Source organism: Microplitis demolitor, chromosome 7 (assembly GCF_026212275.2).
Source record: "Microplitis demolitor isolate Queensland-Clemson2020A chromosome 7, iyMicDemo2.1a, whole genome shotgun sequence".
NCBI lineage: Eukaryota > Metazoa > Arthropoda > Insecta > Hymenoptera > Braconidae > Microplitis > Microplitis demolitor.
The window spans coordinates 215,486-233,652 of record NC_068551.1 but is presented as its reverse complement, the minus strand read 5'-3'; the positions used below and the strand labels follow the sequence as shown (position 1 = coordinate 233,652).

Genomic DNA, 18,167 nt, shown 5'->3' with positions numbered 1-18,167 from the left:
TGGAAAAAAATAAAAAATAAAATTATATGGTAATTTTAACGAATAATAATAATAATAATAATAATAATAATAATAATAATATATTTGTAAAAAGTATATAAATTTGTATGTTTTGTTCAATTATACATCAGAGTAAAAATTTAAAATGAGTATAAATGGATTGAAATTAAAATAAAATTAGGAGTATCCTCGGTAGCCTGAAGGGTAACCATTGTAAGAATAAGAACCGATGCCACGGTAAGGATAATTGCCGTATCCTGAGCCGTATCCTGAGCCGTATCCAAGTCCTGAGTAATCATGCAAACCCGGGCGATTAACGTAGCCAGCACTGTAATAGCTACCGTAATTACCGTCAAGAGAATTCCAACGATTGTAGCCGCGTCCGTAGAGGCTATCGTCGTATCCAATCCCACCTACACCATAACCATAACTGCCAACGCCGTTTCCATATGTGCTTCCGTATCCATAAGATCCCAACCCTCCGAGACCGTACCCAGAACCATATCCAGCTCCATATCCGTTATATCTACTAGAATATATTCAACATACTTGTCAAATGAAAGTACTGATGGACAAAATTAATATTAATTTTAATTGCATTTGTATTTCTTTTACCTGGGTCCAAGTATTCCACTTAAACCAGATTGATAACCACGATAAACAGAATTTGATGATGGATAATAACCATTATTGTTGCTGTAATATGGTGATGATCCTAAATAATTTCCGTAATTGTAACCACTTCCGTAGGTATAGTCTTTCGCACCCAAGAAAACTATTAATCAAATAAATTATTTTATTTTATTTTATTAATTTAACATTGCGATGTTTCAATTTATAGTAATGCAACAAATTAGATGCGGTAACCGTAATATCAAATGCAGTCCACGTTTGATGTTAATGAGCAACAGATGCTTTTATGGTTTCAAGTATTTCTGTGAGAGAAGTTAAGACAAGTTTTAGTGAACAAGTTTATAATAAAGTTGATACCAGATACAACGTTTATGATTATATAGATATATATATATGAAGCTATACATGAAGCAAATAAAGTTTGCGTTGGCGTTTAATGGTTTTCAAAATGAAATTTGAAACACTCAGTTTAAATGAGTTGAATAATTTCAACCATTTTACAAGCTGATATTTTATTGATTTTTTAAAATCAAAATAACAATTTTAAAGTGATCCAATATTATACAAAATTTTAGATCCGATGTCGGTATTAGTAGTTAATTAAATAAATAATTTTTGGATAGGATAATTAGCGTTACTAGTAATTTAATGAATTTAAATTATAGTGTATTAATCTAACACACAAAAAAAAATCGTAATGATGAGTTAATAAATAATGACGATTAGCAGGAGCTCAGATAATTTGCCAGGCTAGTCTGTTGATTGAAAGACATTTGACAAGAACAACAATACATATATATGCATGTAAAACATGTAAATATAGACATAACAGTTAGTAGTACACGCAAATGTATTATGATTACGTTTCCAAGGAAACGGAAATGACATCATACATCTTGTCTTATATCTGTCAGAGCTGTTTATGAGTCATCTACCTAGAGAGAACGAGACGTTGAGATAAATAATTATATACTTGTATATGTGGGCCAAATTATGATATATATAGTATACATGTATATAATACGTTATGTACATAGTTGTGTAGTGTAAGCACGTGACTTATAACGAGACTCAAGTAGTTCTACTAGCAGCGCGGTTTGTTTTGACAGACTCGAACAGGTCTAGAAAATAGTTTACGAGCAACCATTCAGGTTAAATATCGCTCTCATTACATGCTGCAAACATTCTGCAAAACAAATTCCTCTCTTTGTATTAAATGATTAATTCTACTATTTACTACAATTGTTGTTGTTCAAGTATCGTTGAAACTATCATAAAACTATTGTAATTGTTATCTAACATAATTTTTCATTGAATACAACGGCAAGTATGTCATTCATATTCACACGATCTTGAAGTAGCCTGATTGTTTACACACGCGCTATATATTTAATGGTCATTATTATTATCGTTATTATATTAATAGTATGTTGATAATGCTCATACATATTAATGTTTAATGATTTGCTGAGAACCAAGAAAATAACTAAAATTATATTTAGCGTAAAATTAAGGCATTTCTTATTTTAAGAACCCATTTATTATAAAATTTTTTATGGAGAGATGATAAAAATGTAAAATAAAAAATGACAAGCAATAAATATATAAATATTAATATGAATAATATTTACATCTGTCACTGGCAGATGTCTCAAGATCTTTTGTTGCTTCAGAGGGTTTACTGGTGTCGGCAGCTAGTTTTGACAATTCTGGAGTTTCTATAGCACTGCATAGTGATATTGCGCAAAGAAATATTGCTATCTGTAAATTCATTATTTTAATTATTATTTCATTTATTGTCAAAGTTAATATTGTATTGTACATATATATTTGTAAAAATTTTAATTTATGACGTTGATGAGTTATTAGATGCTCATCATCATAAGCTATTAATGTCAACAAGATAGCTTTGTAATTACGTTTGATGAATCCAAATTTTTTCTCTTGTTTAATTTTAATATTTTACTAAAGTTATTTATTATTTATCGTATTAAAGAAAAATGTAACAAATAATACTTTTAGTTTTAATAATTAATAAATCTATTCGAAATAATAATAATAAGAAATAACTTACGAAAATACTCTTCATGATGAGAAAAATGGATTATTTCCCAAACGCACTTGTTAAGAACTTGAACAAGAAATACACTGAGATTATATGCATACGTCTTTTTATTTTCCACATCTATATATATTTTAACATCCCCACCTGGCTATCATAAATATTACATACATACTTATGCCTAGATACCTATGTTATAAATGTATTTGTTTTTTTTTCTTTTTTTTTTTTTTTACACCACAGTCGATGATTCCACGGTAGAGCAAGAGGCTTGGCTATGGGACATTTGACAAGGCCGTTAAAGTTAACACGAAGCTTTTCACGACATAATACACAGCGACACACCCACTGATTTATCTCAACAACAACCGATGAGTGAATTGACTCGTCACCCGGCGCAAAATTTACTTTTGCATCCGGTGATCTCTTCAAGTAAACATTCCATTATCTCTAGTTCTTGTCAAACACACGAAATAAAGATACGAAATAATAATAAACACACAGATACAAAAAAATAAATAAAAAACCGAGAAACTAACGAAAAGAGTATTTCGAAAGGAAAGATAGTCGAAATCCTTTTATTATGAAACTTGTCGTGTAATTAAAAGTAGTTCAAGACCATAAAACATTCAATACTGTACTTTATTTACAATTAAATTTTCTCCATCTATTTGTTTATTAAATTTTGACGGTGACACAGCTCAAGAGTGGACGGCAAGGTCATTAATTACGGTTTTAAATATAAAGAAAATAACAAAACAATAATAATAAAATATATTTATGAATCAAAGTAGCTCAAGAGCAACTGACCACGAGAATTTTCACACGCAAGTGACAATTATCCATAATATGTGCTGCGTAATGGACATACTTTACAAAGTTTCATTTTAGAATCAGATTTATGAATATAAATTATTAATTATTAAGCTAAATAACATTATTTTCATATCTTAAGATGAAAGGATATCATCAAATCAACACACACATAATTACAACATTATTTTAATTACGAATCATTTTTTAAAATCAACAATAAATTTTTCATTGCCAATTTAATTTTTTTTTTCATTACTTAAATATATAATAATTTAAAAAAAAAAAAAAAATTAATTAATCACGGTGAATAAATAATATTCATATTATTGAATTAACAATTTTATGGTCTAGGAAATGAGTCATAATCTGAATTTAATTGATCAGTATTGTAATATGATCTCAATGATAATTTTTGCGTAATTAGTGGAAGGACGATCTGAATGGTAATTTTTGTCATAAAAAAATAATATTATAATAATAAGAATATAAGAGTAAGGATAAATCAATTTACACAAAAGACCTCACTCATGAAAATAACTTACTGTCATATATAATATGCATAAATAATGTACTAATTTATATATATGACTTGTCTTTTACTATCAACTAGATAATTTATATTTATTTTTTAGTCCTTTAACTTGATAAAAAATAATAGATCTGAGCATTATATAAACATGAAATTAAATAAACTAACTTTGTCATATTGAAAATTTATAATTACTATTGATAAAACAGATTTTTTAATTACTTTTTACGTTATCTCAATATCCTATAAGTAGTTAATTTGAATCCAATCGATAATATTGACAAAAGAAATTCGGTTTGATAGGTATCAATTAGTTTTATGTAATAAAATCTAATAAAATAGAATGACATGAAATGACATGAAAAGAATAATCTAGTGTCTCATTGTTAGGGTACAAAAAAAATTCAATAAATTTTGCATGATAATGATTTTAATTAGCTAATAAAATAAAAATTATAATGATAATAACATATTATAAGAACGAATATATATAATAGTTATATATAAGAAATTATATTAAACTTTTTTAGATATTTCATTTAAAAGCAAATAAATAAAAAAGAAAAAATACTCTAGTCTCTTTCCATGTGACTTTATGGGTTTAAAAGTGCAGTTTAATATATAGCTTACAATACATCTTCATGATTTAAAGTCAAGCTTTTTATATTACACTTGTGGGCAACTTTTTTTTATCGAAATATTTAAAACGACTTTAAAGTTTTACTCTTAAATCAAATTATGGTAAATAACTTTTTAATTGAATATATCATTCAAGGGTTCAAATTTCGTTTGATTCAAACCAAGTATTGTATAATATCAATAATTGCAGATTAAACATACTATATTAAATTTTATTCGATCAAAAAATTAATGTTATTATTATTTTTTCAATTAACGATTATTTTATTCTATAAATAACTTTATTTACTTATGTAAATTATTGATAATTATTAATTTAATTTAATTACCTAACGAAAGAACAAAAATGAAAGAAGATAATTAGGTTTTTTTTTTATCTCAAAGTAGAAAATAGTTTAAGACTTGTTAGTTTTTCAGTTCAGTGAAGATAAAATAATAATAAATAAAAGTGTAGCTTTTCTTTATCTGTAAAGAAAATCTTATTACAAATTTAATTAGTAATTTTTTTTTTTTTAGAAGCAAATAAAATAGTGATTTATTGAATCGTTAATAAATGGAATAGAATCACAACGGAACATTATCTCAGAGGATTAAATTAACAGTGTACCACTACAACCAGTATTTTGATAGCTTTTCCAAGTAGTTAAGTAGAGCACTAACGACTCATTAAATGGATAATTGTGTCAACAATTGTCTCAATGTAATATGTTACTGTTACTGTGAATAATTTAATTGAATAGAAAACTGATTGCATTAAACTATCTTATAGACAGAATATTTAAATTGTAAATTTGTCTATCTTTTAGTCACTAAATAACTCACATATTTCAATAAATAAAACTATACAAAAAATAAAAAAAATCTAATAACAAGAGATGACTTTTTTGCCGTTCAATCTATTTTTCATTTTCTTATCTAAGATAGGAGCTCACAAAATTTATATAGATTATTTTTTATTCATTATGGACAAAAACAAGACAATGTTTACATAAACAAATCGATTAAAAATTTCAAATATGGTAATTTTTTTTTTTTTTTTTTATATATATAGAAAAAAAGAGAATCACAAATTGAAAAAGATAAAAATTTATTTACTAGGGTGTTGTTGGTAGTCTATATCTTTTGTGATATTTGTTCGGCCCCGATTTTTCACTTTCGTAATGTGTGCTGTTATATATTTCGGATGAAAAAAATAACTGTCAGTTTTATGATAATTTATAAAGAAATATCAATCATCATTTAATACTTTCTTTTTATTATATTGGATTCATTCTTCATTTTTTTTTTTCCTTTAAATTTATAAAATTTATTTTTATTCAATAAATTTTATATCCGAATAGGGTTTGTTAAAAAAAAAAAATTTTAATAAAGTTTATGTTAATTCTTCTTCGTATCATTTTTTTTTTTTAATTAAACGAGTAATAAATTCTTGAATTTCAGCTTAATAATTTTTTATTGTCTTCTTTAATGGGTAAAAACAATGATAATATAGGTAATAAGCAAACGGTGATACTCTTGTAAAGCTTGCTTAGGACTTTAATAACTACAGTTCATTCTCCTTGGTTTATATTTACTGAATATGCGTCACTTCTGACAGGTATTGCGTAACTTGCCTCGGATTATATTTTTTTTTCTGTTCATTGAGTCATTATCCTCTCAACGCAATAATATTATGAGTTTTACATTCAAGGGGCAATGAAGACAAAAAAAGTTTAAATTACATCAGTTGATTTTTTTTTTTTTTTGTCTAATCGTACTAAATAATTTATTAGTTACAATTATCACTAAAATTTACAGAAGTATCAATAAATTATCTTTTTTCCAGTTAACAATAACAAAGTTATCGTAAACAGCTTAATAATTTTTTTATCTTACTGAAATGATAAAAATAGAAAAAAAAAAATCAAGAATATCAATTACTATGAAATTGTGAATTAAATCATGTAATAGAGTGGGGCTGTAACTTAAGGAAATAACAGGCCATAACTCTTGCGCATTGACTAACAATAAATTTCATAGCTTGCAATCGTTATTGTCAGCGCATCGTAAAATTTAAAAATTCAAAAATATAAACTACGGACTCATGTTTAATTCATTTATCTTATAGCGATCAGTATCATCCTTTCAAGTGAAAAAGAATACCCGCAAAATATATAAAAATAAAAAAACTAAAATGTTGTTTACCGATAACATATATGTGCCCAAATCATTTCTTACAGATAATATATATATACGACATCAAATCAAAACGTTTAGTAAAAAAAATAATAGAAGAAAAACAAAAATATTTAGAAGACAAAAAATAATTAAGAGACCCTTCAATTTCATTTTTTGTGCTTTATGATAAGAAAAAGTAATAGTAAGATAAATAGTGATTATAAAATATTTACAAAATATAGAAAAAAAAAAATTTAATGCATTTAAAGTGTTTTTTTTTTTTTTTCTTTTTTTTCATCGCTTTAGCGTGTAAATAAATTTAAATATTAAACTTTCATAGGACGTTAACAATGATAAATCTCATTAACATTAAAAAATAAAAATAAAAATAAAAATCGTAAGACCAAGTCCATTGGCACTAAACTATTCTTTAAAAAGTTAATTCTGAATAGAAAAGAGGACAGAATGAAAGAATGAATGAGTAAAATAAATATAATAATATGATGTAGATGAAAACAGAGCAAGAATGTAGATCCCTTCGTGGATTTACCCGTGATATCTACTATTTCGTAAAAATGTACAATGGTCTTTTGAAAAATGCAAAAGATATAGCTGAATATGGCATACATAACCATCGAGCCTTGTTGGAGATACTTGCGAGCTACGTAAAAAAAAAAAAAAAAAAAAAAAAAAAAGTAAAAAAAAAAAAAACTCCTAGAAAGAGGAAACAACAATGTATATATAAATCTTGAAAACATCTACTGGGCAAGACATTAACATCGGAATAGATTGACGGGTGGGTCCCGAAGTGATATTCAGGTAGGTCTCAGTGTGTATCTAGCTAGATAAGACTCTTATCACCTAGCAACCGATCGCCACATGCTGCTACCCGCTACTCGCTAGTCGCCCGACTTGTCAAAATGTTATTCGACTCATATCGGCTTTTGCTATTGCCAGAAACTTGAACCAGAGTTTGAATCCAATCCGCAACCATACAATATATATGTTACATAATTCTACTTTTCCCATCTTAGGGAACAAATTTTCATTTCGGTACTTATATACTTATATATTTCCCAATAGTATCAAGCATTACATTTATATACGAATAAATGGTATTTCTGGTAAAAATTTATAATGAAATGATTATTTATATTTTAACATAAGTTTATGTAGTGAAAAAAAAAATCGAATAAGCAATTTTATTTATTAAAGTATAAATAAAATAAAAAAGCAGGATAATATATAAATACCGAGTACCTAGAGTGGTGACAATATACAAGATTTTATGTGTCACATTTAGGAGTAAAATTACATCCAATTTATCTAAACAACTTTTACGACCCATTTACATGCTTACTACAAACGTTTCACCCCACGACATTTGTACCTCAATCCAATTGTATTAAAATGTATTTATTTATTTTTTGTTGGATTACTCGAATTTAACAAGAGAATATTTTATCATCAGTTAACGGATTTTCTTTTTTTTTTTTTTTTTTTTTTCGTTTGACTACGCATAAATACACATAACATCAATGCCCAAGCTTTAAATTTTATTAATAAATAATTTATGGTGTTTATTTATAACTTTTGAAAATAAAATAACAAGAACAATTTTAACGCATGCTACAAGTTTGTTTGAAAAGTTAAAATAAAATAATGAAAAAAGCAGCAAAAGTGTTTTTTAAAATTGATTCAAAGATGTGACTATGTAAAATTCCATCTCATAAAGTTTTATGTCAGTTTATCATATAAATATATTGGCAGGACCCACGTAAAAACAACGCGGCGATCCGCAAAGCGCAGGTTTCTCTTAACGTTATTCATCCCCGCGCGAAAACCAACCGCATTTAGTCGTCGCTTCTCGTCTAGCACGGGTCTTGTTTGAATTTAAGCTACTGTTGATGATAGCTTAAATTTTATATATACCGGCAATAACAAAACATATAAAAAATGTTTACTTAACTTAACCACACGACATTTCAAATATTTCATCAGTTTCTTTTATTTTATTTTTGTTTTACTTTCTGTAACAAATTATCATATCAAATAAAAAAAAACTATGATTCTAAATGGTGAATTAATGAGTGATATATTAAAATGACTGTTTGTTCAGTGCTAAATGCGTTTAAATATAGTGGAAAAAAAAATCAACGGTAAATAAATTTCAAAATCGAAGGTAAAGATTATTTAGTCTTATAAATAGCAATGTGATCGTGTAATTATAGATCAATTTTACAAAAACAAAAATTGTGAAAAAAACCAAATGTGCAATTTATTGGTTTCTATTTTTGTGCTGGAATGATAGATTTTTTTATTTTTTTTTTTATTTTTTATGTCCACACCAACTTGATTGGTAAGATTTTTATACTTATTTTACCAACTAATAGTTTTAATTAAAATTTTAATTATTTTTTGGTCGAGTGACTTATTGACCAGAAAATTTTAATGAGTTTTTACTTGAAGACTTTCTTATTTTATTTTATAAATATTCACTATTATTTAATATTTTTCAAATAACATATATGCGTTGTGAATAAATTTAAAAATAAATTATTAAAATTAAATTTAACGTAATAGCTTTTATTGAATAAAAAATTAATATTCCTAATGAACGTGATAACGCAAAAAAAAGTTTTATTTTCAGCAAACTTTTATCTACTGTTTAAGATTTCATAAACTCAATTATTTAATAGCAAAGTTTCATGACTTTTTCTTATTTTTCTTCATCTTCTTCTTCTTACACTTTAAGACATAAATTGCTCAAGATAACTTTAAAGTTTAATTATTTCAATAATGTTAATAAATATCTTTGAAAGTATATGACATATCATCTTTGATTTAGATATGCGCAGTGTAGGTTAATTAAGCACTTCACTTTATAAAGTGCAACTCGAGCGCAATCTCAACGCATGTAACTTGATGATAAACCACTACAAATTTTAGTGACTTTGATTATTCGACTGACACTGAGTAATTATACTATTAATTACAGGCGGATTATATTAGCAATCAACAATTTAATTGATAGACACGCCAATTGATAGATTTTATATTTGTTAAATTACTTTGATGTGGTTTCTAATATTAACATCTAATACTACACGGTGTTTATTTTAAAACATATACTAGTCTTACGTTAGAAGACTTAATTGCAGTGTCAAAAATATAATTATAAAATAACATATATAGAATCTAATTCTTTAAATTGGTTAATAAAAATAGTATATCCAAATATTTATTGATAAATTTATATTTTGTTTAGTAGAAAAGCGCTATTTATAAATTTATTAGTGTATTTGGTTACCAATTTATTTATGCACGTGTTTGTTGTGAAATAAAATTAGCAATATGTAAAATATTTATACCTTGAAAAATAATAATTAAAGATGTGTTAAATGATAGAACAAACTAAAATATTTTAATGTAAATAATATGGTATTAAATTTTAAATAAAATATTTAAAAATTAAGCTGCTAAAACAATTTCATAAAAGTAGAAACATGTTTTATAAAAATAAAAAAAGTATCGACATTTTTTAGGTTTAATTATCATCACTTGTGTCAACTTATACTTAAATTGAATATCAAGTTTTATTTATTGTATCCAGTAGTAAGATATATGTGACAGAAAAATGTGTGTAATTGATATCCAAATAGATAAGTATACGCATACATTAATAGATTTTATTAACCAATCGAAAATGACGAGAAATAAATTGATACCTTATGTGTAAATATTCAACCAAATGGTTTATTTGTCTCATAGTATTTTTTTTATGTCTCAATAAAATTAAAAAAAAACACTACGTACGAAATTTTAATATACAATATATTGTAGTATAGAGTAGTTGAATTCTGACAACGCATAAGCAGATTTAGGTGAGCTGGTGAATATTTATTAAGCAAATAACTTTAAGAAAATTAGTACTTTTAATTTATTATAATTGTAAAACAAATTTTTAAAAATCATTAAATTAATTTTATAAATATTCATAAATTGATTTTTGCATTCATCAATATTCACTGCGATTGTTGTGTTTAGAAATTAAAATAGATAAAAATTTAAATTAAGCTGTAGTGGTCAACACATTCAAGTAAATTCTAGTCATTTATTTTTTGTTTAAATTTAAATCCACGATAAAAATTTTTTCTTATCTTTTTTTCTTTTTCTGTATGTTACTTTTACTTTTTCAACTTTGATTTGTACTTAAATCTTTACAGTTGTTTAACTGAATTCAGAAACTAGGAAAAAAGTCTGGTTTACAAAGTCAAGTGTATCAACTTTTTGTATAAGATAAGGTCAGCTATCCGTTGATTAATGTTACGGTCTATCAGTAAGATTAATTTGAAAATGAGCTGTTGCTTATTATCTCGTTAGTTGTCAACTAGATCGATGTGTTACTAAAATATTATCATATCCCATTTATTCAACTCGACCGAGGAAAAAAAGAAAAATTAAAGTTCTTTACTTGACTACGCAATTATTTGTCTATAAAAGCAAAATCAAATAAATCGAAACGAAAAAAAAATAATTTATCTTTGCGAGAAAAATGTCAAGCCACAAATAATAGGTAGCTTGACAAAACAATTTATAACCACTTGAGCAAAAAAAAATTTTTTTCACCGAAATTTTGAGATACCCAATTCTACCCAGGGTGCTCTATTTTTTTTTTTTATTTTCCCGATGTACAAATGAAAAGAAAATCGTATTTTTAATATGATTAAAAAATTTAAACTTTTTTCAAGCACGTAAAACCATGAGGGAAAATAAATTTTTCAGTTCAAAGCACAATTCGATCTTTTGAAAATAAATAATATTACAACAAATTGAAAACACTTGTGTGGTTTGAGATAGTGCTTAAAAAAAAAAAAAATAAATAAAAATAACAAATGAAATTATGACGTATTGTGTGCTCACATAATACTTTTAGTAAAGTCAAATTTTTCTAGTCGTCTCAATATCACAGAAACGTGACGAGTTTTTTTACTCATATAAACTCCCGATTTGTAATCCACAGAATATCATACTTTTCTTTTATTTCTTTTCATTCTCTTTCCTTTTTTCTCTCTTTATTTTTCTTATAAAAAATTTTCAAAGGTTCTTCGGCTTCACCTCACGATTAATCATCTGGATATGGGGTTTATCAAAAAAAAAAAAAAAAAAAAATCAAGTATCAACAGTTAATAAAATATTTAGACACAAACTTGCCTGATACCTCTTTATTAATTATCAATAGTTAATTATAATAGTAATTAATACATTTTTAGACGCAGTTCCCATTCGTCCAAATAAACAAATCTATTCATTCCATTTATTACAAAAAAAAAAAAAAAATAATTAAACAACTGAAACATTTATTAGTTGAATAAGTCGTAAAAATATATTACATATTAGATAACCGGTCATATATTTATAAAGATAACAATCATAGAATCTATGGAGTAACAAAAAAACAATTGATTTTATTATCAATAGATAAAATAACTTTAACTACTGTTCAACGCAATATAAAACTAAAATCATCAATAATCCGTAAAATCTCATTTCCAAATATCAATATCAAACTACTAAAAATATATCAATTTGTATATATATACATATACATGTATAAAAAGAAAGTTGAAAAAGTATAGCGCCTTAAGCCTCGAGCGAAAAAAAAAAAAAATCAAATTTCGTTTTTTGACATCAGTCTCAGTATTTACAGTATATGGAATGCATACTTTACAGGCTGTCAATTCCAGGATGACCAACATTTCGTGGTTTCCAGAGGATGGAATTATTGAGCCACTCTTTCCTACAAATCTCAATGAAACATATGAATTTAACAACGAAACAATATACGATGATATTGGTATGCGGTAAAATTCAAATTCCTTAACTCCATTATCGTTTACTGTTACAGAATTTCAAATTACATAGTGAACCTTTACTTTTCATTTAAGTTGATTTTTTTTAATTCTTTCTAAACCAATAGAATCGTAAATTACTCATGTTTAAGCTTCTAAGATAACTTAAAGAAAAAAATCTGTTATTTCCAGGACTTGCTACAGTAAATCCTTAAATTTTTTCATGATTCTTAAATTATTTTTTACAAATTATACAATTGATGTAATCTTACGTGATTATTTAAAACTCAATTATATTTGGTTATAATTTATTATAATTTAGGAGTAAGAAGTGAATTTGAATTAGTTTGGTAAACAACTATTGCTGAATGATATATACATATATAATGTATAAAGAAAGGGAAATACGAATTAATGTATTCCAAGTTATCTCGACGTAAATTTGATCCTTTATTAAAATTATTTCAGATAACAAGTTTTGATTTATTCCTATTTTATTTCAAATTATTACCAGAGTAAAAGAAAAATAATGCCTCAAAGTATGAAAATATATAGAAAGTGGAAATCTGAGTAGCAAATATATAAGGATTTTTAATGTGATTTTTATGAAAGTTTATATATTGCAGATAGTTTGTATGATGTACCCGTGGGAGTAATATTTCTATTGAGTATCTGCTATGGAAGTATATCAGTACTCGCTGTCGTAGGTAATTCTCTGGTGATGTGGATAATTGCAACTTCCCGACGAATGCAAAGTGTCACTAATTGCTTTATCGCAAATCTCGCGCTTGCTGATATTGTGATCGGACTTTTTGTTATTCCATTTCAAGTGAGTTTATTATAAATTATTAATCATTTTAATGATATTCAAAAGATAGATTTTAAGCCGCCCAGGACATTTATCTGCGATGAGATGTAATTTTAATTAGTGTAGATTAAAAAATAAAATTCAAGTAAAACTTAATCTTAAAATAAATTTTAACGTATTAGTTTCAGGCAGCATTACTTCAACGCTGGAATTTACCCTATTTTATGTGTGCATTTTGTCCATTTGTTCAAATACTCTGTGTTAATGTATCAGTGTTTACACTGACAGCAATAGCTGTAGATCGACACCGGGCAATATTAAAACCTCTCAGGTAATTATCATTTTCTTATATAAATATATATGTTTAGTGGGTCTATGATCATATGGGTCAACGTAGTATACACATCAAAAGTAGTAAAAAACTCTGTAAGCAACAAATGCTTTAACTCGTAATTTAATCAGTGTCACTTTTGACCATTTAAAAGGATTAAATGTTATTTTTTAATGGACAAACGAGATGTACGTGATTATATATACCTTTACTTAAAAACTATCATTTATTTTTCCAGCGCACGTCCGAGTAAGCTTAGAGCTAAAATGATTATTGCCGGGATTTGGTTGATAAGTGGACTTTTAGCAGCGCCAATGGCTGCTGCACTTCGAGTTATTTTAATTCCCGAATACATTGCAGGTAACAAAATAATATTACTCATTTAAAATAGTTTAATCTTCATTAACTACACACACGCACACATACATATATATATACACTGTATTGTTGGCGTGTTGTACCTTAATAACTGCACAGCCTTACATTATTGTTAAATTAATTTAGAAAATAAATATACATATATATCACAACTCATAATCTTTGATCAACTGAATGTGAAAAGTAGCATTAATAAATCAATCACCCCTCGTTATAAATATAAATTAATTAATAACAAGTAAATAAACAGAGAAACAAAAAAACAATTTCGTCAATTTAATTGAAAATGAAATAATTTAAGTATAAATTTCAGAGGAGTTATGAAAATATTTACTTTAGTAAATTATATAAATGCTTTAATTAATAAAATCAATTAATTTTAATTACGATAAATATATATTATTATTTATCTACGAATAATAAAATTAATTTAACAGGACGATTACACTACCGGCCGTTTTGTCAAAATGAAAATTTATCGGAAAATTCAATGCTGACTTATCGCGCATTACTTGGATTTTTACAATATTTAACACCATTATCAATAATATCGTGTGTTTATACACGAATGGCATTAAGACTTTGGGGTAGTAAAGCTCCCGGTAATGCACAGGATTCACGAGACGCAAATTTAATGAAAAATAAAAAAAAAGTAAATTAAACTAAAGCCGTTTAATTTTTATAAAAGTATACCTATATATTTTTATACAAAGTAATAATATATTTTTCTCGGTAGGTAATTAAAATGCTGGTAATAGTTGTCGCTCTCTTTGCAATTTGCTGGCTACCTCTTCAAACCTACAATGTTCTTCAGTACAATTATCCAGAAATAAATGAGTAAGTTGTAAATTCAATTTTAATAACAAAAAAAAAGAAAAAAAAAATTTAATTATGCAAATTACGAATTACTAAGTTTAGATAGAATGCAAATTTACGGTAAATAGTGAATTTAATAAATCAATTTGATTTATGTTAAATTAACGTTAGCGGGTTTATTTAATTTAAATTTAAATTAAAAACTAATCAATATCACGGATTGAGCAAGAATATAATAATTACATAGTGTCAAATGAATTTAGTATAAATAATATCAGTAATAATTAATAATAAATTGTGTTTCTATAAAATTTATAAATTTAGATATCGGTATATAAACATCATATGGTTCTGTTTCGACTGGCTGGCAATGTCAAACAGTTGTTATAATCCTTTCATCTACGGTATATACAATGTAAGTAAATATTATCCTTTTAATTATAATTAGACAAATTAAAAGTATAATTATTTTTTACTTTAGGAAAAATTCAAAAGAGAATTCAAACAAAGATGTCCCTTTGGATCTAAGAGATGGTTAGCGAATCATCCGATGGACAGTTACGATATGGATAAAACGCAAAGCACCAGGACATCATTCAAATATATCCTCAGGTGTTTTTTCAATTTTTTATCGTAAATAAAAAAATATTAAAAGTGATAAAATATCGTTGAAACTTTCCATTTAATAATAAGTTAGCATATTATCTTTGACCTAGTCTGAACTAAATTTAAAATAAGCTCTCGCCTTTCACCCATTTAACATCAGATAAATGTATTCTTTGCACAAGTCATCGATCGGACTGAAGGTAGTTCAGACTATATGCATATACATATAAGTATGATAAAAAATATAACTTTAGTTAATAATATTTTATATCTACGTCTCAATTACCGTTTCATTTTTTTTTAATTTTATAATAAAAATGTTCTTCTAATAATTTATTTATTTTCTTTTCTTTGTTTGTTTCTTTGTCTGCTATGTTTTTTTTGCAACTTTAATTGAAGGTATGACTGGCGTAAGCCAACCCAAGGAAGCAATTATTCAGCGAATGCATCGATCTGTCGAGGAGTATCACTTCGTGATTCATCCCGAGTGCCAACAAAGTCAACCCAAGCACGGAGGGAATCGAAAAATAACAATTATTTCAATCGGACACAACGCTCTGACTCCCGTAATAAAATGACCACGACAACGACAAGAACAACAACAACAACAACAACAACGACTACAGAAAATAATGAAACTTTGACTAGAGATTTATATGTTTGTGTTGACAATCATAAATGTGCAACCCAACATAACTCAAGTGATCTCGAAGAGTTGTGTCTGTGATGATACAATTATTCAATAAATTTAAATTATTATAATTAATCCTGTGAATATAATTTAGCACAATGTTTTTAAATGTAAATATGATGATGATGATGATGATGATGATGATGATAATATTATCAAATAAAAGACTTAAAATTGTGTAAACAGTGACAAGATAATTATCATTTTAGTCAAATTACATTGTATACGTCATCTAATTGCGTCACAGATGGATGAATGTATGTATGTATATATATATGTATATTTAATATGTCATAGGAATATGTGTAAATGTCATATAATATATATTCTAGTCAAACAGACACAGACAAATGATTAACTATCTTTTCACTGTAAATATATAACTTAATTATTTATAAATTTATCAATTATAATTGTGCGTTTCAAATGACACTTAAATTTAAAATAGTAAATATTATTACGAAAATATAAATTTTAATGTATTTGTACACTAATAAAATTATAAATTAATTATCATAATTATTTCGACGCTCAATATCACGTATTTCTAAAATATCTGTTTTTAAATGAAGTTTCATTATTTCTCGGCAAATATCCATACGATGTTCCTCATTATCGATACCTAGCCGAAGTAAAATGTTCTCATTTATCCTCAAGAGCACGCGTCCAGTAATATCATGCTGTAATTATTGTTAATCATAAAATACAAGACAAAATTACAATTAAATATTTTTTATTTAAAATCTTACGTATAAAAATTTTTCATGATAAAGTTGATAATAATCACTGCAGTGTCGTCTCAACCATTTTTGTACATCAAGTACGTTCCATAAATAAACAGGTCTAGGTCTTGCTGTTTTATTCTTTAAAATAAACCAATCATCAATAATTATTTTAATTATTGTAATTACTAATTAAATAATATCAAAAATTTTTCGTACCTTGGATTTATTATACGGACTTACAACCTCTTCTACCATTATTGTAAATATTAATGTAAATATTACAGGATGTTTATATAATCAATTATTTGTTTAGTTATTAATTAAAAATCGTAACAAGTTCTATCAAAATACTTGACAAAATCACTGATGTCAGACAAGCTGATAAAAAATATAAACAAAGATGGCGCTCGCGACCCGGAACCCAGACTCAGACGATTATATACTTTTAACGATTGATGAAAATATAGAATTACGATTTTTCAACAATTATTATTACAGTAATCAACCAGTTATTTATAAATACTTAAAATTGTAATTATTTACACATAGTAAAAATCCAATGGCGGCATAAGATAGAAAAATATTTAAAATGTTAAAAAAAAAAACACTTGGGTGTTTGTACAAACCTTGCCGGAGAAATAATATGCAGAAGGGTGTCCTAATACACTTGGAGATTTAATTTAAATTGCTCCAAATGTATTGCAGCTAAAAAACGTCACTTAACTGCTATTTCCCCACCAGACGATGCCAAATGAGTTTGCTCAGGAACTTGAAAGTCATCAGCATCAACCAGCAGCAACACTTGACACTTGAACTGAACACTTGACACTTTACACTAGCACTAAAAGCTTAACTGCACCACAGATACTTTGCACAATTTAAATTAATAACAGTCAAATTTTACACGACTTAATTGCAACACCGGGTTTCGATTCAAACTTAGAAAAGGATCTGAACTACTACTGCCATTGTCAATGATACTCTGCCGCTAATAAACCGCCAGTTGATACAAAGTAATCGATTTTGCGCAACATAAAAATATAATTTTATTCAGAGAAACTCGTCGAAGATGTCACCCTGATAGCCAAGTTGGCGAGAAACTGACGAGAAACTTGCAGCCGCAA

The 18,167-nt window shown here is 26.3% G+C and overlaps 3 protein-coding genes across 6 annotated transcripts; 1 reads left to right on the top strand and 2 right to left on the bottom strand.

Annotated features, from left to right (window-relative positions):
* Positions 1–64: 64 nt before the first annotated feature.
* LOC103573449 (keratin-associated protein 6-2) lies at positions 65–2,846 on the bottom strand. 2 transcript variants are annotated; one of them, XM_053740636.1, is made up of 4 exons: positions 2,708–2,846; positions 2,265–2,394; positions 616–775; positions 65–526 (listed from the first exon to the last, which is right to left on the bottom strand). In XM_053740636.1, the coding sequence occupies exons 1-4, from the start codon at positions 2,720–2,722 to the stop codon at positions 178–180; spliced, it is 654 nt and encodes a 217-aa protein (XP_053596611.1). In that variant the 5' UTR covers positions 2,723–2,846; the 3' UTR covers positions 65–177. The 2 variants fall into 2 exon arrangements, with proteins under 2 accessions (XP_053596611.1, XP_008550767.1); XM_008552545.3 differs by having other exon boundaries at positions 65–529; positions 2,708–2,842.
* Positions 2,847–8,700: 5,854 nt separating this feature from the next.
* On the top strand, positions 8,701–16,746 carry LOC103573448 (RYamide receptor). 3 transcript variants are annotated; one of them, XM_008552543.3, is made up of 10 exons: positions 8,701–9,018; positions 12,570–12,693; positions 13,315–13,517; positions 13,679–13,827; positions 14,066–14,187; positions 14,643–14,857; positions 14,942–15,042; positions 15,346–15,436; positions 15,503–15,633; positions 16,027–16,746. In XM_008552543.3, the coding sequence occupies exons 2-10, from the start codon at positions 12,585–12,587 to the stop codon at positions 16,352–16,354; spliced, it is 1,449 nt and encodes a 482-aa protein (XP_008550765.1). In that variant the 5' UTR covers positions 8,701–9,018; positions 12,570–12,584; the 3' UTR covers positions 16,355–16,746. The 3 variants fall into 3 exon arrangements, with proteins under 3 accessions (XP_008550765.1, XP_008550764.1, XP_008550766.1); XM_008552542.3 differs by having other exon boundaries at positions 8,701–9,195; XM_008552544.3 differs by lacking the exon at positions 8,701–9,018 and adding an exon at positions 10,694–10,720.
* Positions 16,747–16,780: 34 nt separating this feature from the next.
* LOC103573447 (protein aveugle) lies at positions 16,781–17,415 on the bottom strand. Its single transcript, XM_008552540.1, has 3 exons — positions 17,260–17,415; positions 17,068–17,181; positions 16,781–16,998 (listed from the first exon to the last, which is right to left on the bottom strand). Exons 1-3 carry the CDS (start codon positions 17,296–17,298, stop codon positions 16,825–16,827), a joined length of 327 nt encoding a protein of 108 aa, XP_008550762.1. The 5' UTR covers positions 17,299–17,415; the 3' UTR covers positions 16,781–16,824.
* Between the last annotated feature and the right edge of the window lie 752 nt (positions 17,416–18,167).

Bases quoted from the DNA above. Each gene is read 5' to 3' on its own strand.
- LOC103573449 (XM_008552545.3), bottom strand. The intron at 776-2,264 runs GTAAATATTATT...TTTGATTAATAG, and splicing joins GACATCTGCCAGTGACAGAT to TTTTCTTGGGTGCGAAAGAC. The intron at 530-615 runs GTAAAAGAAATA...AATATATTCTAG, and splicing joins AGTGGAATACTTGGACCCAG to TAGATATAACGGATATGGAG.
- LOC103573448 (XM_008552543.3), top strand. From the start codon at position 12,585: ATGACCAACATTTCGTGGTTTCCAGAGGATGGAATTATTGAGCCACTC. The intron at 13,828-14,065 runs GTAATTATCATT...TTATTTTTCCAG, and splicing joins GCAATATTAAAACCTCTCAG to CGCACGTCCGAGTAAGCTTA. The intron at 15,634-16,026 runs GTGTTTTTTCAA...CTTTAATTGAAG, and splicing joins TCATTCAAATATATCCTCAG to GTATGACTGGCGTAAGCCAA.
- LOC103573447 (XM_008552540.1), bottom strand. From the start codon at position 17,298: ATGGTAGAAGAGGTTGTAAGTCCGTATAATAAATCCAAG. The intron at 17,182-17,259 runs GTACGAAAAATT...TTTATTTTAAAG, and splicing joins GTCCGTATAATAAATCCAAG to AATAAAACAGCAAGACCTAG. The intron at 16,999-17,067 runs GTAAGATTTTAA...CAATAATTACAG, and splicing joins ATCATGAAAAATTTTTATAC to CATGATATTACTGGACGCGT.